The sequence below is a fragment of the Taurulus bubalis genome (genome assembly GCF_910589615.1).
Source record: "Taurulus bubalis genome assembly, chromosome: 21".
Taxonomy (NCBI): Eukaryota; Metazoa; Chordata; class Actinopteri; order Perciformes; family Cottidae; genus Taurulus; species Taurulus bubalis.
In genome coordinates this window covers 10,701,350-10,725,209 of record NC_136609.1, presented here as the reverse complement: position 1 = coordinate 10,725,209, position 23,860 = coordinate 10,701,350, and the positions used below count along the sequence as shown (strand labels likewise).

At 45.9% G+C, this 23,860-nt stretch overlaps 1 protein-coding gene across 1 annotated transcript in view; it reads right to left on the bottom strand.

The window, feature by feature from the left end:
- Positions 1-23,860, bottom strand: part of LOC306752694 (receptor tyrosine-protein kinase erbB-4-like) — a gene marked incomplete at both ends in the record, with an annotated part of 181,279 nt that overhangs the window by 74,703 nt on the left and 82,716 nt on the right. The window contains one exon of the mRNA XM_079236488.1: positions 15,136-15,287. Coding sequence (XP_079092614.1) covers positions 15,136-15,287 — 152 coding nt within the window. The remainder of the gene's footprint in view (positions 1-15,135; positions 15,288-23,860) is intronic.

The following is a 23,860-nucleotide window of genomic DNA, read 5'->3' as shown; positions in this document are numbered from 1 at the left end:
GAACACCGCCACGAGGCACAGACAAGAGTTAGTCGACATAGGTCAACTACCCATGATGCATTGCAAGTGTAACGTTTCCTCTCGCGCTTCCCCTCCATCAATCGCAGGCAATTAGCGGCCTAGCGTGGAGCGCTCAGTCAAACAGAATCCTCCGCGGCCCCCGACAGGCTTGTTTCCTTTTCTTCTCTCGCTTCACCTCTGGGGCGATGTGTGAGTTTTCCCACGTCGGGAAAAATTTCCGCGTGCGTCTCCGGGATGCATCGCATCGAGGGCCGAGGCCGGGGAGCCGAAAAAAGTGCTTCATCTAGTCCACGCAACGTAATCATGAGAGAAGGCGGCTGCGCTGTCTTGGAAACAGAAGCTGGCGGAGAGCGAGCTGTGAGTTGCTGCGCTCTGGCACCGGTAACCCTTCCAGATATGTGGAAATGTGTTCAGAGCCTCGCAGTATGGAGACATACTGGCTCGGCGCTGTGCAGGGATTCTGGCTTGGAAGGAGGAATATTTGTTTTGAAATTAACCCATAAATTTGCTTGCAAAGTAAACAGCTATGTTGGTGAGAGGAGAAGCTCAAGAGGTGAACGCTGAAGCCGGATTAAAGATGATAAAACAAAGAGACGAGTGGCTCACCAATTATAACGCAAACACGCCTCAAAGGACACTTATGCAAGCTAACTCACCAGACTGTGATGTTTTTAGGCTAATAGCCTGTGTGTCTAGCATCATTTTTTTTCATTCAACTTACTTTGCAGATACTCAGGAAACCTTGCCAACGCAGACAAGAGATTTGCATACACATTTTAGTGATTTTTCCCCAAGATTCGCCTTTGGGCTTCATCCCAGATTCAGAGGAAAAAACGCTCCATTAGAGAATTTAAGTGGAAGAATTAAGAGAGATTTGCTGCACGTTCTGAATCTGGATACCTGGATGTTACACGTGTTATGAATTACCTTATATGTCACCTACTGGAGAGAAAAAGAAGCTGATTTAATCCTTTTTTCCCTCTTGGTGCCGCCGATTGGTCAACATGCAAGAGGATCAAGGTGAACGCATTCAAAGTGAAAGCAAGATAAAATACAACAAATAGTAGAAGTCTTTAGATATAAATGCCACTGTGTGTAAAGAGCAGCCGTGGTTACACATCCAGCGGTTCACATTGGGGTCACATGGGATTTTGGACTGAATCTTTGCTTCTTTTTTTTTTTTTTAAGCATCATTCATTTTCATTATGTTATCTCTTCTGGCCTTGCAGAGTTACTTAGATGAAACCACTTGGGATGTTGACTCTTTCTAGTGCCAGTGTTTAGTTTGTTACTGCAGAAAAACATGGCTCAGTCTAAGCTGAAAACAACAATTCCATATGAATAGGCCTAGAAAGCATACACACTGTACCTTTAAGAGATTACTTGAGTAGCTGTACTTTTACCTCAAGGTTTAAAACGTGCAGATGCAAATGCAAGTAAACTGGAAGACATAATGGAGAATGAAAACAGACTGAAATGTAGAATCTATGACAAGAAACACAGAAGCTCAAACCCTTATATTGACATAATCCATCTGCAAGTCTCACTATCACAACCTAAACAAATCATTATGTCTAGATTTGTACTTTGCTGTGATCCAACATGCTGCCACGCTGAAGGCTCTTTCCAAGTGGGTTTATATCCACCACACGGTTAATTCTCTCTTATTTATTTTCTGAAATGCAATCTACTCTAGTCTCTCCCTGCGACAGTGTCGCTTTCATCAGGCTAAGCCGATTTGGATAGACTCTTAAACAACTTCAGTGGGGTGAAGCCGCTGGATTGCCCCAAAAAAAGAAGAACACGCCTTTGTTATCTCAAAATAATGAGGTATTTAAGTCATGCTCATGAGAAAACAACGTTTGATACCTCGAGATAACGATGTAATTCAATTGTTATCTCGGGGTAGAAAACATAAGCACGACAAACGGGTACGTTGCTGTGTTGACATAATGAGATAGTTAGGACATGACCATGTGAAAACAGTTTGATATCTCCAGATAATGACACAGATAACTTGTAATCTCAGCAGAGCAGACCCCAAAAATTAGTTGGAAGCAAATATTAGACAGCGAGAGTAAAAAAAATCATAAAAAAAGGAGGATGTGGTTTGGAAAGTAAAAGGATGGAGAAGAAGAAGAGAGAAGTTTAGGGTTAGGAGGCGCACAGTGGAGCACAGTGATACGGGGAGGGAAGTGGAGCACAGAGGAGATTTATTTCAAAGCATAATTAATAGTGCACCTGTTCCTGTCATCTGGATGAGTGAGAGCGTAAATGAGGTAGATGGCATGAGAGGGAGCGATGGGGGGAGGAAGGATTCGGTGAAGGAGGAAAGAAGGGAGAAAAAAGGCATAATGCAAGGTAAAAAGTATAATGACGCCATTATAAAATACAAGAGATGGGACACATATTATGGTGATTATGGCTCATTTCCATACATATAGAGCACTCTGCCAGTGAGTCAAGGAGAGTGCAGCGGCGCATGTCAGCGGCGACACCGCCGGCTCTCGGCAGTTTGATCCGACCGGAGCGCCGGCGCCATGTGACTCCTCCACGTGGCCGCTAAGTATGCTGAGAGCACTCGGGTGTGACATTTAAGATTTTGAGGAATCCTGTTTTTCAACAAAAAAAAAGAGGGGCGGGGGGGAATCAAGGTCTTTGAGAGAAGGGCCATTGACTTTGAAATAAATGAAAATCCAGCTGCATGAAATGCCACCGTGAAAATGACTGAGTCCTTCAGCACAGGTATTTGCGTAGAGCTCGGGAGATTTCCTTTTGTGTGAAACATCTCGGGGTTTTGTTGAAGGCACCCTGAGGTGCTCCAATGAGATGCATCAACAGGGTGAAAAGTGTGCAGGTGGTTGGAGAAGGGGCGAGGCTTTTTTTTCTGTTTCTTCTTTTTCTTTTGCTCACATAACAAAAAAAAGGAAAACCACATCAAATGAGAGCCGGCGAGCGTTTTTGAACCCACACAGCACTTTTCATGTCGGTGCAGCCGAGCGGTTTCCCTTGAAGGTATCTTAGCGTCTCCTGCAGCGCATTAGGGGGGAAGGAAAGTTAATGTCTCGCTCGAGATGAGCCAGTTCTGCACAGAATCAATGCATGCTGGGTAGATCTGTGTCCGACTTGGTCCCGACTTGCTCTGACGTCGTCAACGATAATCAACGATAATCAACGATAATCCCACGAGAGCAAGGCGTCCGTCGATTTCAGAGCCAGGCGCCGCAGTAGCTCTCCACCGACTGCGTGGCCCAGTGCATGATGGGAATCGCCTGGTTGTCGCCACATCAGAGAGCTGAGTGTTGTAGAAAATCCTTATTTGATGTGTCGTTGTAATACTTAACGCTCAATGTTTCTACCTAAATATATATTTACAAACATATGAATGAATCCAAACGTGATCTGTAAACTACAAGTAGACAAAAGTTCAGAACTAACAGGAAGTCTACGCCTCGTCTATGTTAACATTAGTGATTTTGCATTATTTATTAAATAATAAAAGTCTGGAGCTCACTCATCTTCAAGTATTTTTATTCTTAATTTTCTTAATTTAGATGTTGAGAAAAGAGAGAGGAAACCACATTTCATGGTGCAAAAGGAAGTGCAATTTCCTTCAGTAATTAAAATGTTAAACTCAATTTAGAAACATTGATTCATGCAATGAAGTCTATTAAAAACACGGGTTATATATATATATATATATATATATATATATATATATATATATATATATATATATATATATATATATATTTCTTTTTTCTTTTCTTTTTTTCTCATGTTGAATCACAATTACCCAGGTTGCCACTGGACATGTTGAAAGGCAAGTCAGATACAAACAATATACTGCCAGCTAGCGTTGACAATGACTTTGGGATGACACAGTGGTGTGTGTGTGTGTGTGTGTGTGTGTGTGTGTGTGTGTGTGTGTGTGTGTGTGTGTGTGTGTGTGTGTGTGTGTATCCAGCGGTGTGCCTCCAGCAGCAGCTGTGCTTCTGGCTTTCGGCGCTGATATTTATTGTCTTGGACAGCCCGACAATCTCATATGAGCCCGTTTCATGAGCGGCGTCCGTGAGGCGTCTGTGTTGTCAAGACGCATTTACAGTTAAGGCCCTGACTCTGAAATCAAAAATTACCAAAGGGGGGAAAGTTTGCCGCACATTAGCAGGCAACACTACAACAGTGACAGTGTGGTACAGTATCTAATCCTTAAGCTGCAGTGAAAAAAACAACACTAATTCATAACCCATGAGGCAGGGCTGTTGGAGCATCCCAGCAACAGTCGTGTGGCGTATCGCATTATGCTGTAGCCTTTGGGGACCCTCCATAATGCAGTTATGTGACAAAGCCAGTGCATGTCAGCCACAGGCTGGCTTCTGCTCGCTTGACAGTAGTGGGGGGAAAAGCAGAAGAACAAGTGAGCGCCCATGCTATCTGCTATAGCACCTAGCTCCTGAATCTCATCGTTAAGTCCCTCGTTTTTCATGCTCATCCCAGTTTAGGACAGATTTTGAGAGCCGGCAGGGTCTCTGAAGCGAGGGGGGCGATCTGCTGCATCGGGGCGTGGCCCCCTGAACGCCTCACGGGAGAGCGGGAGGAAGAGGGAGCTGAGTGGCCTCCGAGGACCAATGTCAGTTCACTCCCCTGGGGGAGAAAAGGTGCTTAACGGCCCTTCCAAGTGATTGATGACCGGGGGCCCCGCCGCAGAGATGCAGCCACCGGGAGACAGTGCGAGACTCTGCTTGGATAATCAATTTATGGCGATGGGAAAGACGACAAATACATATGAATTCCCGGAGTGGAAAACTGTGGATGTATGGAAAACAGAAGAGACAGGTAATGATTGTGTTAAAAAAAAAAGGTCATCGAGGACATAAATCATACTTTCTCTCACAAGAGGCACCGTAATCGCTCTAAAATGCGACTGCACACTCCTACGTGCACGGCCCTACGTGCACGACCCTACGTGCACGCTCCTACGTGCACGGCCCTGACCATTATATTCCTCCACGTACACAACTATTCTCACACACTTAAGACCGCAAATATATTCCAGCCAGGTAACAACGCAGCTGTGGGACTGATTACAACAATGTCAGATTTGATCTGTCTTGTCTCTTTATAATGTGTGTGTGTGTGTGTGTGTGTGTGTGTGTATTGGTTAGGGAGGGTATTTGTCAGCCATTTTGCCCCTGGCATCATCAGCGGTTATGAAGCACACCACTTTTCGGCGCTAAACTACTTCATTACCCTGGAATCAGATTCCCCTAATCAGAGATGGATGTCCCGATTTGTGGCAGCAAGAGTTGTGTGTGTGTGTGTGTGTGTGTGTGTGTGTGTGTACACCTGTTTGTGGTTATGTGTACGTTACGGGCGCATCCATGCGTGCACACGCGGGTGGCTTGGCAATATAAATCAATTTGACGACATAATGAAATCACACGTGACAAACGACACCGCCGCAACACGAGATTGCTCAATTTGGTCGCATCACGCGCAGCACGTAGCGAGACGGAGGCCCGACGCACCTGGCTGAGGGAAAAGAGGGAGCGCACCTTTGCAGTGGGGGGGGGGGGGGGGGGGGGGGGGGGGGGGAGGAGGAGGAGGAGGAGGAGGATCGTCTTCATCCAAGTGGTTTCTGCTTCCCAGCCGGTGCGTATATGCGATGGTATCTCAGCCCATCAGCAATTACAGAAAATAATTTCCTTTCTCCGTGGGGGGGGGGGGTAAAGCTCATCACCATGGCAGCCTGAGGCATTTGTCCTTTTAGAGCTTCATTCATACATATATAGGATTTCCCACACTTCAGTCCTGTGAACATCCACTGAGTCTCCTATTGACTTCTATTAAAGAATGCATGGCGGACACATTCAAGGATGCACTTTCTGTTTGGTTGCAATCTTGAAAGAGCCCCTTCCCCTCCTCAACATATCTATATCGTACAGTGTGAAAAGGTTAAGGAGGACATAAATGCTTGGGTCAACAAAAAAAGTATATAACAACATCAATATAAACATTAATGATCCTGAAATACAAACCAAATGTACCTCACATTGTTTAGCCAGCAGCTCAGCCTCCGTCTTCCTCTCCCTTCTTTTAAATGAATCAATTCCTGCATCTCACTACTGCATTGTATTTATTAAACTTCATTACATTTCATTCTATTTTTTGCTTTTTGACTGTTTTTTTAATGTTTTAATGAATGTTCTTTATTGTTTTAAAATCTTGTTTTCTTCTGCATTATGTTTTGATGCTGTTAATGGTTTTATGTGAAGCGCTTTGAATCACCTCGTTGTTGGAATGTGCTCTACAAATAAACTTGCCTTCCCTATATACACATCTATATATATTTATATGAAATCATATATGTGTTTCTCCTCTGGTTTTGGCTTCTCCCTCAATAACATATTGAGCGATATAAGTCTGCAGATATCTGTTCTGTTCAGCTCTCGGGCTTTTGGTTGCAATCCCAGCTCGATCAGGAGCATTGAGAGCAAAAATACAACAGCACTAAAATGTAATATTATCTGTATAATAAAGTTTTATTTAACTTTGGAGTGAGTACTTTTCACACTGTGGGCATCCAGCAGCAGAGCGGCTTGAGTAAAAAGGGAAAAGGATGGGATCAGTTGTCTGGCCCATGAGCTCCACCCACTCGTGAGCTAACGATCTCTCGAAAACATCGTTTTACTGCAGTGTGACGTGTTCCCCGCCCGGTCCTGGTCCCGGTCCCGGTCCCGGTCCCGGTTCTGGTTCTCCTGCCCCTCCCTTCCCTCCGACCCCAGCGGAGCGGCCGGTTAGCTCCAGGCTGTGCAGCCGCAGGTGGACCCAGCTGTTTATCCTCCCAGTGACCAAGCCCAAACCTTCGGATCACTAAAGTCATTAGCATCCACTATCCGGGGGCCGTGAACGTCTCTACAAACCTAAAGCTCAATCCACGCTGAGACATTTCAGGCTCAAAGCGTGGGCCGATCGACCGACACCAAAGCGCCAAAGATTGTCAGAACCCTCCTCAAACGCGGCCTTTCAGACATTTATCACAGTGCGCTTTCAATTTAAAGTCGGCTCTTGCAACATCTATATTTCAACTTTCTTTTTTTTTTTTTTACTCTCCTTGTTCTTTTTCGAAAAGTAGGAAAAGTGGAAAAATGTTCACTGCTCTACACAAACTTGAACAAAGGGTCAGTCAATCACCCTGCACTAACACGAGCTGGAAACGAAAAAGAAAAAACACAGAGACAGGCTCACAAAGACATCATGTGTGGCATAATGCATAAGTATCACACACACACACACACACACACACACACACACACACACACACACGCACGCGCGGTGCAAATGTCACCGAGGAACCCAATCTGCTCCCTCCACTCGGCACACTGAAGCAGGAGCTGGCGTCTCTTCCAGAGCCAGCTGCGAGAGGCAGATATTTAAAAAAGGCGTCGGGAGAAACAATTTACAACACACCCGTGAATTAATCCGCCGCTAAGATGCTTTTTTTTAATACGTGGAAGGGGTGCCAAGAGGGTAGGCCCGGTGTCGCAGATGTGACGCACGCCACAAGTGTCTCTTAAGAAACTTTAAATCGCAGTAATCGGAACGAGAAGCACCGATGGAGCCGGGGAGGACAACAATAGCAGACTGGTTTGAGGGGAGAATACGGCTGATGGCGCCGCTGGGTGGGTCCCGGCCCTCACATTCGGGGTCTTCAGTTCAAGCGGCCACCTGGTCGGAAAAAGGCAAATGTGTCCCCGCTTGTGAGAAAAGGCCGACACCCCACCCGGCACACATGTCCCGCACTTGATGCTCACTTCTCCTCATGCCATTTCGAGGTGGCATTTAGAGCCGAATGTATTCCGCCATCCATCAAAGTCTGCATGCGGTCCAGCTGTTGGCGGCTGCAGCCGGTTTAAATCAGCAGGATGGAGCCGTAAACATTAGTTCCATGACATTTAGGATTCAGTTTGTCATATTATGATGTGTGATGTGTGTTATTGGTTTGTTATTACGACGCGGTAAAAAGCATTCTAGTGTTGGTTTGAGGTGAAGCACTTTTTCTATGGGGATTTGTATGTTTTGCACCAGAAGATCTCCCATCTTGCAAAGTCATGATTAGTTATTGATGAGTCTCGGCATTGTTTAGAGACGTATGAGAAAAAAAGACATAAGGAGGACGACTGCTTTTTGTGTCGCCAAGAAAACAGACACTTTAATTCACAAAGACACATTAAACCGGTTGATTTATGTTGAAAGCAGAACTTATCTCACAGACCTTTTTTTTTTAGGGAAATAAGGACTTTTTAGGAAAAGCACAATGTAGATTTATTGCAGTGTGTGCATTGTGTGAAAAGTTCATCTTTGCTCGAGGGAAAGTAAAAGTGCAATATCTCCCCCTGTGATGTCAGAGAGTAGAATACTTAAGTGAAGTACAAGTAATTGACCTGAAAGGATGAAACCGAACACCAACACCCCAATGGTTCGGAGCACTTATCCGTTGCTTTATGTTACACTGAGGATGTTGTTGTTGAGGCTGATTTAAAATCATCCACCAGACTCCATAATGGAGATGCAGATGTTGTTGCTATAAGAGAAGGAAAACAACTCTTTTCTTCAGCTTCTTGTGTTCTCTGTACCTCCGGAATAATAAAATGTTTGCCAAAGCGAGACTATCAAACATGTTTTGCACGCACGTCACGTGCAACTCGGAGTTCGTATGCGAGCGCGCCACTTTAATCAACAATGGAACTCCACAGAATTGAGGACGTTCAACTTTTGTTGGATGAACTGTGTGAAACATTCAATTGCTCACAAAAAAACGTATAAATCAATGCGAGTTGCAAAAGTCTTTGGGAAATGATTTGATTTAATATGCAGACATCATTTATTCCACTATTCTCTGCATGTACTCGCAGAGTTTCCCAGCTTTTCTGGATCGTATTGGTATTTAGAGGAGACAAGTTGCTGGTTGCCCTACAGCTAAAGTTGTAGCCATAACAACAACGAAGGACATTTTTATTTTAAAAGTTTTTATGTCACAGTTTTGTTGATTTCAGATAAGGTAAAAAGATATTTCATACAGGCGGATGGTAAACCCCTAAGAGGTGAAATTTGTTGCAATTCTGACTTCATCATTATAACAATACATCATATTAATGCTTCCTTTGCACTTAAAACAAAGCTATAAAACAAGGCTTTAGATGTTTATCTTTTTATTACGACGTGAGAAGTGCATAAAAATCTCATGCAAAAATGACAACAAGCCAAGAGCTGGTGTTTGGTGAGATTCAAACCTCCACAACTCTCAGTTGCGTGGGAGTAAATAACCTTCAAAGCAATACAAATGTTCTGTCTCTCAGTGTCCGTCATCCTCAGATATGAAAGGAGGAAAACACAACTAGAATTACGTCTCTCCCCAAACCGGTCAAGTTGCACTTGACATGCGTGTCTGTGTGAAATATCATCACCTCGTCGTTTTACCCTGGTACAAATTGTGAGAAATTGCCATAATTAGCAAATGGATTCTTGAGATATGCTTAAAAATGTTGCGTTCTGGCATTACCTGGTAACACAGTGAGTTTCACCTCGGTGCCTCAGAGAGAAACTAACTGGATTGGTTGTCGCGGAGGAAAGAAAGGCCGGCGAGCGCTTCATCCGTTCCTCTCGGCCTCGTGCATCTGCCACCATAATTTGTGATAATGACGGCATCCCAGCAGGGCCACTCTGCGCAGAGTGATTCTGAATTGATTTAGTGCATTAATTACGCCCCTGTTACGCCGGTGTCATGGACAATATTTTACAATTTGATAAGCAAAAGACGTGCCGTGGGATCATTTTGATGAATTGCGAGGGTTCGGCCGCGGCGCGCTTTTATGGTCGTACCTTTTAATTTAACGGTAATCACTTCCCCCCCTACGCGTCGCGGAGGCAGCGAGACTTTAATTTCACCTCCGAGACCTCTGCTCTGCACCGTGTCTGCTTTGATCAGAGTAAAATAAAAAACATGGCACGCAGCCGTCCGTATACACAACGCTCACTTGCAGGCTGGGACAACCGGATGCTGGATACGAGACGGCAGGTGGTGAGCATGCATGTTTCAAAGTGTGTGTCCATGCATTTTTTTTTTACATAATATGTGCTGTACGAGTATGTGAGTGTGCATGGAAACAGCCGATGTCTGGTGGAGCTGCAGAGGCACCCAGGAGTAATGAGGCTCCTGAGGCCAGAAGACACCCCAACATCCACACTGGTCCAGCAGGGCCGTTTGCTTAAAAGATGTCAACTCTTCAACGTTCAAAACCCCCCAAAAAAATAAATGCTAGAAAGCAACACAGCTGTTTGAGTCCTATTTCTGTGGAATCTAATAAAAACACGTTTCCCTCCCTCCCCTCCTGGTTAACAAACAACTCAACTGCTGGTTGGAAATTGTTTGAAAAACAAACAGAACAAAAGTAAAACGTGAAGTATTTTCTCTCTCCGACTTGGACACCTCCATTACCCCACAATTAACAGGACATGAGCTCCATCAGCGCGGTGCCACTGTGATCTGGCAGGGTGCTGGCTGGAGCGAGCAGGGTGCTAATTTCCCCGGCGTTAAGAGCTGTAATTATGCCGACGCTGCCGGCGCTAACAGCCTCCCGTTCCAGGCGACAGTCCCAACCTTTTACGAGCTCCTCCGCTAGTTCAGAGGCTAATGAAACTGTATGATTCGCACGCACCCTCCAACCCGCCGCCCGGGATCATGCTGTCGTTAGTTTGAAGAGGCCCGGTGACGGTGGAGCACAATAGTGGGACGCAGGAACAGAGGGAGGGAGAGGAGGAGCACTTGACCTCCCTGCTGGACTCGTCCTCTGTACCGCTCTGTGTCTCCAGAGATGGGCTCAGATCTGCCACAGGGAACCAAGTGGGGGGAAATCCAACTCAAATTTAGAAGCACGCAACTTTAAAACATCCCTTTACGATACACTACATGGCTAAAACCACTGGGCTGCTAGGAGCCAGTCCTGGGGGACTGTTTAGTGTGCACGTTAATATAGTTTCTCGTTCCGCTAGTTCAACTCAGCGACATTCTCCAGAAACCTAAACCACGGGGCTTAATTTGATGCCACAACAGCCTCCGCTCTACTTCCCACAAGATGTTGGACGCCGGCTGCAGAGATTTTGCTCCCATCAGCCACAACCTCTAATGTTGGTCTGAATCTTTCCAGAGGTGTTTGAACTCAAGGGCCTCTACACCAAACTTGGAAAACCATATATATAAATATACATAGAGTGTGGAGTGAAAAACGCCCCTGAAGGGCAGACGTGGGGAAACACGCGTGACAGAAAGGAGTCTGAATTACCGCCTCGCAGTAAATGAATATCACGGAGAGAGTGCTGAATGATGAGACCCGGAGAGGCAGTAATCTCTGACTAACACACTGATCCCAGCAGGTTAGAGCAAGGACATATGAGAAAAGAAGAAAAACTGATTGCACGGCAAAGCTGATGAAGTCATGGATGAAAAGTTTCGCCGTAATATATGAACATCTCCCCTCCCAGATAAGCAACCGTCACCCTCTGTAGGTGCATCCTGTAACCTCATTTTGACTCGGCACCTCTGCTAATATAACATCCACGCGGCGACACCGACAAGTCGATCACGCCGGTCGCGAGGCGGAGGAGCACAGCAGATTTCTGAGGATGTAGACGCTTTGAGAATAGCTGAGCTGCAGGAATCACTTGCAGCTGAACTGCAGCCCCAAGGAGGACGGGGGAAGCCTTTGGTTCCCCCCCCCCCCCCCAATCTCTGCTGCTCTGGCTGTGCCGAACTGAACTCGCGGCGCCACAGTACCCGTCTTTAGAAAGAAAGAAAAAAGTGTTGGAAATGAGTGCTTGTTAAAAAAAAAAAAAAGAAGCAGCGTCTCTCTTTTCTCTGCCGTCTCTCTGGGCCGGTGTTTGCCAGAGATAAGCTCTGTAAAGAGTGTCTCTGTCTGCATGTCGACACAGAGTATACACCGCAGTGACCGTGTCATTCATCTCTCTTTAGTGTGTGTGTGTTTCTGTCCCGAACTTGTGATAGATTCCTCTGGAAGAGAGGTTTGAGACTTTAAAAAGCATGCGTCTCTGTGCGTTCCTGGACGGCCACCACACTCCCTCCTCCTCCTCCTCCTCCTCTTCGTCCCTCCGCTCTCAGCTGCAGCCCTGGCATCGCGCCACGTGTTTTGCAGCGCTAGCCGGCAGATTGATCCGGCTTTAATGAAGAGTCCTTCAGCCTAGGTGACATCATTAGCTGGTTGTGGGCCACTGCAGGCCACTTGGCACGGCTCCCCGCTTCACTTCTGGGAAAATGGGTCATTCTGAGTGACAGACAGATAGTGGCCAGGGGAGCAGACAGAGGCGGCGCCATGATGCCCTTCACACACCTGTGTCTGCATTCACAAAACATGTCTCTCAAGCAAAAGTACTTCAGAGGATCCCTGAGCAGTTTTTAAAACTAAATCATGACATGGATTCCTTTCATTCCCTGGATCGAAAGGAGATTGAGGACTCCTTCTCTGTGACCTCTGACCTCTGCCTGTGTGTTAATTCAATATAAATAAGTCATTGTCATGTGCCAAAGGAGAAGCTGGTCAACTCAGGTCAGTCGAGGTAAAACAATGCAACCAGACGGGAAGATTTGCTTTACAGTGACAAGCTCCTCCCGTGTGGTGCTCATAGCTGGATAAAACAAACGCTCAGATGTGTTTGAGAATATAAATTGAACCAGACTAGATTCAGACTGGGCTATAAAACTAACTTTAACGCACCTCCGGTCCTCTCGCACTGAAGGGAGGCAGAGAATAAGCGAAAGTCAGAGACATGTGCTCTGGAAGAAAGCTGGACCTGAGGAGGCTGCGGAGCCATCTCATCCATCTGGCTGTCAGCATCTCACCAGGCAAAGGTCCTCCTGTGTGTCGCTGCCCTCATCCCCTCATCCCCTCATCCACTCATCCTCCGTCCCTGCCCTGTGTCGCGTCCTATCCCTGCTCCCTCCTTATACACACAAATATATGCAGGCACACACACACAGCCCTGCGGCACGGTAGCTAAACATTGTAATTTTAGCACAGCAGCTGTTTGCGCCTGCCATAAAAGCGACAACCCTCTAGCTCTTCTTCTGCTCCCTCCCCTTCCCTCCTCTCCTCTTCTCTCTATCCTCACACCTTCCTCTACATGTACTGTACGCACCTTGTCTCCTTAGCATGTGCAAGTCTTATGGTGTGTCTGTTGAAATGTGTGCATCATGAGTGAAGATAATATGTGTGCAATGCTGACATTGAACTTTGCGTGACCCGCTGTGTGTCGCAATATAGCTGCAGAAGGGATACAAAAGCTTTTACACACATATGGCTTCAAAGTGGTAAATTAATGTACGTGACAGCGAGACGCCTCCAAATTAAATTTCACGTCTTATTTTTCGGAGCTAATTTTAATTGGGATTTTAAAGTTTCCATAGTGTCATTCTTTAATAATCACCCGAAATGAAAAGGTTTGTCCGTGAAATTGAAACCGTGTAGCACTCCCAGCTTAAGCAAGCAACTGGATGGGGCCTTTTCCGTTTTCTCATGGCCAATAGCGTGATAGCCACAGAGTTTCCATGGCAACCACATGACTCCCAAATCCTGACCCCCCCCCCCTCACATTCACTTAACAATCCCCCAGATGCCTAATTGTTTCCCTAATGACGCTAGGCCTAATGGGACTGTTTATGATATTCATTTGATAGTGCTGGCCCAGTAATTAGACTACACCTCACTTCATTAAACAGCAGGAGGAGGGGGGCTGGTGGCAGGTACAGTATGTGAACGTATAGTACGAGTGAAGCACTGCCCCGATGACACACACACACACACACTCGGAGAGAGCAGCTAGCAGCTACGCACCCCAAGAGAGCACTGTGTTCAAGAGGAACGGCACTTTACATTCACAGCGCTGCTCATTTGCCCGCATTGACTCAAGGACATCTCTTCCTCCGTAGTTCCCGTACTTCTTATAATTAGATCCACTGTACATTGTATAGCGGTGGGTGGCTGTGCTGGTTAAAGAGCTTCAATCAACATCCACCAGTTCTCTGAATTGAGATGCTGAACGCATCCCGGGTTATATATTGCGACACGCTCCAGATCAGCAACATATGTGTAGGAAATAGTGAATGGGTGATGGAGCCTCTGTCCATGGTGCTGAAACCATTGTGTTATATGGAGAAAATAGTGAATGGGTGATGGGGACTCTGTCCATGGTGCTGAAACGTATGTGTTATATGGAGAAAATCGTGAATGGGTGATGGAGACTCTGTCCATGGTGCTGAAACCATTGTGTTATATGGAGAAAATCGTGAATGGGTGATGGAGCCTCTGTCCATGGTGCTGAAACCATTGTGTTCTATGGAGAAAATAGTGAATGGGTGATGGAGCCTCTGTCCATGGTGCTGAAACCATTGTGTTCTATGGAGAAAATAGTGAACGAGTGATGGAGACTCTGTCCATGGTGCTGAAACCATTGTGTTATATGGAGAAAATAGTGAATGGGTGATGGAGCCTCTGTCCATGGTGCTGAAACGTATGTGTTATATGGAGAAAATAGTGAATGGGTGATGGAGCCTCTGTCCACGGTGCTGAAACCATTGTGTTCTATGGAGAAAATAGTGAATGGGTGATGGAGACTCTGTCCATGGTGCTGAAACCATTGTGTTATATGGAGAAAATCGTGAATGGGTGATGGAGCCTCTGTCCATGGTGCTGAAACCATTGTGTTCTATGGAGAAAATAGTGAATGGGTGATGGAGCCTCTGTCCATGGTGCTGAAACCATTGTGTTCTATGGAGAAAATAGTGAACGAGTGATGGAGACTCTGTCCATGGTGCTGAAACCATTGTGTTATATGGAGAAAATCGTGAATGGGTGATGGAGCCTATGTCCATGGTGCTGAAACCATTGTGTTCTATGGAGAAAATAGTGAATGGGTGATGGAGCTTGTGTCTCCGTGGTGCTGAAACGAGCGTGTGTGTCACTGCTGTCCGTCTCCATCTCCCCATGCGGATACAGTATGACGCTGTGAATATCGGCGAGAGCAAACAAGGCCGGTTGTTCGTACCTTGAGGAAGGAGAGGTTGCGGTTCCGATCGATGCTGGTGATCTCCAGGTTGCCCATGACGACCTCACAGTTCTCGTAGAGCTTCTTCAGGGTGCGGTACTGCTGGTCCAGGTCGGACAGAGTGCTCAGCTTGTTCTCCGTGCCGGGACAAACTGGAGACAGAGACCACGGGAACGTTAGTGTCACATCAGAAGGCAATTTGTGGCGAGCGGGCGCAGCGAAATATGATGACACATTCAAAAAAGTTCAACCTCAATGGGGCCGATTTCAAATTCATGACCACAACAGTCATTCAAATTGAAATGTCACATACAGCAGGCTACTACACTGTAGCTGCAGCCAGCTAACCTGTGCTAAATGACATCACTCTCTCTTTTCCTCTGGGTTATTTGGCCAGAAATACTCAGATTCTTTGAAGGCACCAACTGAGGTTTTAAGTAAAAACTCCAGAGTGTAGATGCACGGTTCAACGGCCGCTCTGAAAAAAATCTGAGAATCAGTGAGATAATGAATAAAGAATCAGAGAAGGAGGGCAGAGAAGACAGAGGAAGAGACATTCAGGCGGGATTTCAGGATTAAAACTATGCATTGTGCGGAGATGAGACACAAACAGAGAGACGGGTTGAAGGACGGAGGAGAAAGAACGGGTCGGAGATTACGTAAATTGCAGCTTTGACAATGAGGGCGCTGCTGGCGTGGAGACTTTGGGAGGGACAAGTGGGGTGAGAGGGGTGGAGATGATTTCTCCGAGGCAGTGACCTACAGTCTGGGTCTGGCACCGGCACACCGTTTAATCAAAGATATTCAAATTGCATTGGTTGACCTTTACCGAGGGTTTCACTCGGAGACTTTAGCCTGCTGACGAGATTACGAGACTTTGAAGATATTATATAGCGAGTAGAAACAGCTCTCTTGGTGTGAGGCAATTAGAAAGACACACAACAACAACCATGACAAACATATACATCCTTTGTCGCTAATAATAAATGCATGGCAATCGACTAGCGCAGCGGCTACCACTGTAATTAGTCCGTCGCGTTTCCAGCCATCAAGTCTTTCCGTCCCTGCCAGCCCTTCTCCACCAGTCAGTCAGTCAGCCTCCCCAGCCTCCGCTCCGCCACCATCTGCTCCGCTCAGCTGGCGCCGCCGCCGCGTCACCGCGGGCACGACTGCAGGTTCGTGTGCGTGTCGGCACCGGGATGGAGTTTGGCTCAATGTAATTAAACTGCTCGTTAAAGTTTGTCAGCTGCTCAACTTTGAACAGGTCTTGTCCGTTTTTTTTCCCCTTTTTGTCGACCGGCTTGGCAGTGGGGGCAGTATTATTATTATTATTATTATTATTATTATTATTATTATTATTATAATCAGTTATTTGTTTTGAACACTTAACGCGACGCATTGATGCAGTTTCCAACAGTTTCCTCTTGTGGTTGTGCAAGTAATAACTGCCCAGAAATGCAACATTACAGCCTGGAGGCTCGGGTATTGAGAAGTAGCTTATTGTTAGTGTTAGATTAAGTGAATGTGTTCTGCTTACCTCAGAGTTTACATCACTCTGTCCTTTATCGGAAAGTGTTGTGGTCGCTGTTCAAAACACTTCAGGTCCCTCTATCTTTATCAGGTTATCCTTCGGCTGCTCTTTATATCTTTCTCCCTTTTACACCTCCAATGTCAAACTACTCCGCTCTCTGGGCCCCGAGTGGCCGTCTGCAGAGAGGGCAGTGAACACATGCAGCTCCCACACCGTAAACACATGCAGACGCAAAGTCCAGCACGTTTTAAGACATTGAAGTATTTTAATGGGTAATGTTGGGTCTTAATGTAATGTGTTTATACTTGAAATAATTAAAGCTGCTATGATTAGTCAAGGGAGGACAAAAAAAACATTAAAGTCTAATTTATGTACGTCGAGGTATATTTGAGCTCTACGGTTCCAAGAAGGATTTAAAATCAAATCCTTGGAGTCTGATTGGAGCGCGGGCTTTGAATCTCCACACACACACACACACACACACACACACACACACACACACACACACACACACACACACACACACACACACACACACACACACACCTCCCACGTCGCTAGAAGTCACAGATTGGTTGATGGATGGATGTCATGGTGGATATTGGTTCGAGCTTGTAAGCACACAACATATTTATTTTCATGAATAGTTCTGGATATCATCTTTTCTGTTTTAGCCTCGTCAGCATTTCACCTTTTAACACGCCTCTTAAATACACCTGCTGTGCCTTTGGAAGTCAAAGCCTGTATCCCAGAACAAGAATTTCAGAAAGAGAGAACAAAAAGAGGAAAAGAACCAACGGCCCGTTGCATAGTTGAACTCGGCCCTATATTGAACAACATTGAGAGCTCATAAACTCCCATATTGCTTTATGGATCGTTGGCTCGGCAAAGATGAGTGCGCTTCCTCTCCTCTGTGATGCTCCATATTGCTGTGGGTCCTGGCTGCGTGGGACAGGACGGCAGTGAGGGACCGGAGCGATGGTGATAGATGAGATCTGCTGACCACACACAGATGACTTATTAGATGAAATGATTCGAGGGCGGCTACAAACTCCTAGGAAGTCTGCGAGGATCTGAAATTGGTCAGATCGATAAACGTGTGTGTGTGTGTGTGTGTGTGTGTGTGTGTGTGTGTGTAGATCCTGATCTGTGTGCGGAGATGAAAGGTTAGCGGGTGTCTGTAATAATCTGTTATTGAAACCTCCTCGCCGGTGTGTGTGTGTGTGTGTGTGTGTGTGTGTGTGTGTGTGTGTGTGTGTGTGTGTGTGTGTGTGTGTGTGAGTTTATGTCTGTGTGGTGATGAAAGATCAGAGGGGAGAGGTGGAAAGCGAGGGGGAAAACAACTCTCAAAAGGCAATATCAGCACGCGCGCACACACACACACACACAGACGCACACACACACACACACACACACACACACACACACACACACACACACACAGACACAGATAGAAATGGCGCTCCTTCAGGGCGAGTAAGCAAGGTAAAGCAAAGCAAGGGAAATGGAATTAAAAGAAAGCAAAGGAGAGACAAGTATAGAGAGAGAGAGAGAGAGAGAGAGAGAGACAGAGAGAGAGAGAGAGAGAGAGAGAAAGAGAAAGACAGAGAGAGAGAGAGAGAGAGAGAGAGAGAGAGAGAGAGAGAGAGAATCTTGTATATGAATGACGTCCAGGAGCATTACCATCATATCGACATGTTCTACTGTAAATGCTCTTTTCTCTGGGCTCATTTTGAAAGTGTCTTGGTCTCTCTCTCTCTCTCTCTCTCTCTCTCTCTCTCTCCGTCTTCTTAATTTCCTTTTCTCTGCCCTCAGCCATCTATTCCTCGGCCTCAGCCCTCTCTCCATTCTTCCCTCTCTCTCTGGCTCAGCGGAGGACAAAGTATTGAGCCGTTGCCTCTTTCCCCGTTAATGCATCGGGTGACACAGGGCCATGTCCACTTGACAGCACTGGTGTGTGTGTGTGTGTGTGTGTGTGTGTGTGTGTGTGTGTGTGTGTGTGTGTGTGTGTGTGTGTGGGAGCAGATATCAGCCATTCAGGACAAAAGGCAGAGTAGCTCTACAGTTGTGTCTTTGCAGAGATAAAGAGAGACAAGGGAGCTTCGCCCGGCTCAATTATTCAAACTTTAAACATGCAGGGAGAAGAAAGAACAGGGGAATAAAACCTACAACCTACAGTTACACTAAACTTAACCCTCCAACACAAGTCTGACGATGGCAGATATGTCATTAAGTTAGATTCTACATGAAAGAATGAGCGAGAATTACAAGTAACACAGACAAAGAAAGTAAGAAAAAGGCTACAGAGGAAGGGGAATTGAACGCAACAGAGGGAAGAGCATAAAAACAAAGCAGCCAACAAAGAAATGAGTCGTTCTCGGGGATTTTCCCGGCCTCAGCAGTCCAGCAGCGCAAACAACTGCAACAGACTCCAACGCCTCAGCGGCCTCCACATCGGGTCAGACCCCTCCTTCACTCCGAGTCTTAATAACCAAAAGATAATGAGCAATAAGGAATGGAAAGACTTTATAGGCGGCGACGATTGTTTTCCGGTCCACTTCAAATGCAGATGGAGTGTGTGCATTGTTTGCCTTTGCTTGTATGCGACCAGTGTGTGTGTGTGAGCTGGCTCCGTGAGGCATGTGTGTGTGTGTGTGTGTGTGTGCGTACACATGCATATGCATTGAATTAAAATAAATACTTCTAAGCTGCACAACCCAGTTTTGCTGTCGCCTTTCTAGCTGAAACGGACTGAATTTAATCTCCCTAAATTGAATTACAACTTAATCCGGTCTCACGCCATTCTTCCTGGAAAGGAGTTGAGCAACAATGAGGGAGCATCCTTGAATAAGTAAGGAAAGGAATCAGGTGAGACGTTTCTGATCCATGTGTGAAGTGAGAGACGGAGGCAGACAGTTACCTCGCCGCTTCTCCCTCTGCCTCTTATTCTGCTCTCTTATCATGTCTCTGTCCTCCGGTTACAAACTCATCTCTCCATCATTCCTCCTGTCTTGCCTTTTCACTTTTGATCATTTTGTTTCCTCCTACATTTGCATTAGCAGTAACTTAATAGTTAATACACGGATGCATTGTTTTCCTGCTAATCCATCGTACCTATAGGCAGGCGATCTCACTCCACGACTATACAGGCAGATCATTACAAAATTCCGTAATGGCTGACTGAGTGGTTAACGTGGTAACTGCAGGGTCAGCCTTACGGCGTGCCATGACACCAGAAGCGTGTCTTTGAGTTCTTATCTGCCTTTGGCTGGTTTAGCTCCAGTCTCGTACTGCAGCTTGTTCCCATTTGGTTCTCTGTCAGTCACCTTTGCTTCATTGTTCCAATTCATAATTATTAATTTGACTGTGAACGAAACAAAACTGTTTAACTGCATTCAAATCACTCGGCAATGCACTCTATGCAGAAGACAATCATGCACTTAAAACAGTCATGGATTTACAGTAAATGTGAGTGGAAACTCCTCCACTCTGAGCTGCAGTTACATCCAATAGAAGCCACTATCCATCCCTTAATCACACACCACCCACACACACACTCACACACTCTCTCTCTCACACACACACACACACACGCCTGGCTTCAAACAGCCGGGAGCCTGGATCCCATCAGTGGTGGATGGTTATTACTGGGCCTACCAGCCTTCATTTTGATCATTACTCACTACTACCACCATCGTCACCATCATCATCATCATCATCATCATCATCATCATCATCATCATCATCATCATCCCCTCTGCTGCTCAGATGTCACACACAGTCCTGCGGCTGAAGAGGCGGCCACAGAGCTTATAGGCTCAGCTCTAACTTTAGCTTCCTGTATATGAAATTAAGTTTCATTCCAACCATTAAAAAATATATAAAAGAAATCACCTTCTCTTCCAAAATGACTGATCAAATAAGGTCAAAGGTCAAATAAAGGTCAAATAAAACATACTTTTTAAGCGGCTAGCTGGTTGCCCTTGGTTATAAAATGGTAATACTTTTACAGACAGTTCATATTGAATCTCAATTATGATATTTCTGCACTTTTCAGTTCATTGTTGCTATTAATAGAACTCTTCAGAACGTATAAAAGGCCGGTGTGACCCCTTGTAAGCTTTTATATGTGAGGTGAAACTATTCCACTCACATTCATAGACTTTGGCCCATGCTCAGTTTATTCAGCATTACCAGTTTTACAAGCAATAACTAGTGCGTGACGGAAGGAAATACACACAGTAGTTTGAACTTTGTTCAGTTTTGTTAGGAAATGCTTCCGAAAAGTGTTGTTAAAACTAAGCACCTGCAGATTATGTTGCAACCGTTTGGTGCTAGAAATGCTCTTTTCATGTGTTCCTGTTGGTGAAGGCCAAGAAGAAAAACACATGACTCGAAAAAGAAGAGTCTTTGAAAGGAGCTTATTCAATTAGCAAAACACAAAGTCCGTCTTCCGCCTCTTTTTGGATTCACTTCTGTTCCAGCCTGCTCAGCCAATCAGAGGGCGGATGTAGAAAACACCCGGATTGCTCGGTTCATGTTGGACAATGTCCGAATGCCGTGATGATGAATATAGAGGCATTTCAAAACCAAAACAGTCAAAAGTCCAATGCACATTGGTTGAAAGAGCCTGACATGGACCACAGAGTCCATTCTGACGGAAGCTAGGCCGACACATGAGAGGAATTCTGCTCAGTTTTTGCTTATTAGGGCGTCCCCACTTCCCTCGGAGTTGAACTTCAAATTGTCCCAGACGGCTCTGAGCGGCTGATCCGGGGCCAGCGGGGGTCCAGGGCCAGCAGGGTCTCCTCCCCTCCATGCTCACCGACTGCCACCCCGTGGCTCCACTTCCTGCCTCCTTATCCCCTTTGTCCTTCGCTGATATCCGCTGCTCTTTCTGGATCTTTTCCCCTCTCCCCTCCACACCGCGTCCGATCTCTCGCGGGGCATTCCTGTGCATCTCAATTCTCTTCCCACACATCAGGAAATGCACTCAAAAGGCACCAGTGTCAAGACTCTCAACTGCACGTGCACGTTTACACAGTGCACGTGGAAACTGGCCCTCCTCCATCAAAAGGGCAATCATTTCTCAGCGGGATATCACCTGCTACACTGACACAGGTGGGTGGGTAGGGGGAGTGGGGGGTCATTTGTATAACAGATGTGTCTGTGTGTGTGTGTGTGTGTGTGTGTGTGTGTGTGTGTGTGTGTGTGTGTGTGTGTGTGTGTCAAACACAGGTTTAATGACTCGTCCTAGCCAATTTTCAGCCGGTGGCTTCTCTTTGTGGGGAAATGAGGTTTGTAGTTAATGTAGCACAGAAGGGCTGCCTGTGATCATGCATGTGTGTGTGTGTGTGTGTGTGTGTGTGTGTGTGTGTGTGTGTGTGTGTGTGTGTGTGTGTGTGTGTGTGTCTGTCTGTCTGTCAGCTCCAGTGAGTTGGCTCCGAGCAGAATATTAGTATGAACCATATGGGAGAAATCATTATGAAGGAAGGTTCGAGAACATTTATGCCATGAGGCCTGTGTGTGTCAGTACTGAAGCTAGGAAAGGAGACGCTTGGTGTAAAGATGTGTGTGTGTGTGTGTGTGTGTGTGTCCATGCATATTTGTAGTTGTTCAAGTGTGTGTTGCATTCGCTCTCCGTTTGTAAATCTCATTACGTGTGTGTGTGTGTGCGTGTGTGTGTGTGTCCACGTTGTGCACGATCCCCGAACTTGAGTTATTCCAAACACAGCAGTCGCCGTAAAAATTGTGCACGAAATGAAGTGGCGGTGTCAGGAACGCCACGTGCCCGAGAGATAATGAAACTCACACGCCACGCGCCGCAGATGCCGTCCGCGGCGTCGCCACCACCACACATGCGAAAACATCCAAACAAGGCACGGCTGCTCGTGTAAACACACACACACACACACACACACACACACTGGGAGTCTGAGCACCCGGGGGTGGGGTGGGGGGAGAATAAGTTTGGGTTGGACGTAATGAGCAACTGAAAGGCAAATGAGCCCTTCAGTGTGACGGCCTCCATCTAAACCCAGACAGCCTGTGTCTAGGGAGACGCTTTATTGCTGAGAGAATCCAAAATGTCATTCATCTCTCCGTGCTCTAGCCTCCCTCCCTCCCTCCCTCCCTCCGTCTCCCCACCACCTCATTCCATTCCTGTCATCTTTTTTTTTTTACACTCTTCCACTTTGCTTCCTATATTTTTCCCAACCTCGCTGTTCGATCAGGTTTTTTTTTTCCCGACTCCGTCCTGGTCCGTCGTCATTAAAAGTCTCGCCTCTTCTCCTCTTCCGTCACTCCATCCCTCACTTTTCAAATCCCACCCCCATCCCACTGCTGCATTTAAAGAAATAAAATTACCAGCTCTCACAGCGTCGAATAAAGAATATGACAGACGTCTACAGCGGGATGTCAGGAGGAAAAACACAACTTCAGAAAGGAAAATGGATTATTTCCAATTTGCTTGTTTGACCAGCCGTATAAAAAAAAAAAACATATTAGACAAAGAGGAGCAGCATAAAGAAGTGGGAACAAAAATGACTTGCATGATTAATAAATTATCATGGCTGTTTCCTTTTATGTCACATTCAGAGGATGCAAGCTAACAATTACAATCAGTTAGGAAATAGTGCGACGTGCCCAATATAATTCCCCGGAGCCAAAGGGGACATAATAAGTCAGTTCATGTTTTCGGGGCTTTGATTAATGCTGGATGTCAGGCTTTGTTATCACAGATGTTCACAGGTTATGAAACCAAAGGGTTTGCTTTCACATTGAGTACTTTTATCCTCAATGTTAAAATAAATCCACGACAATCAGCGACACAAACCTCTTTGGATTAGAAACCGCTGAGAAAAATGAAAACGTGATCATCAACAGATCGTGTGAAAGAGCTACGAGTGGACCTCGCGTTGAGCTAATCTCTGGACTTCAGAATACCTGCAAAAGCAGAAACACAAGACGTGTTATGTTTGGAAAATAAAAAGAAGAATGACTCAAAATACCCTGGAAAAACTAACAGTCGGTCCGTCACATCATTCCATCGATGAATAACTCCTGTGATGCTTTGAACATCCCAGATTGTTGATGTGTAAGAGAGACGGATTTTTTATTATTATTTTCCCTTTAAAAGAATCAAATGAGTGCTTGGAACAGAGAGCTGCAGTCTGGCTCTTGACCACAGATTGT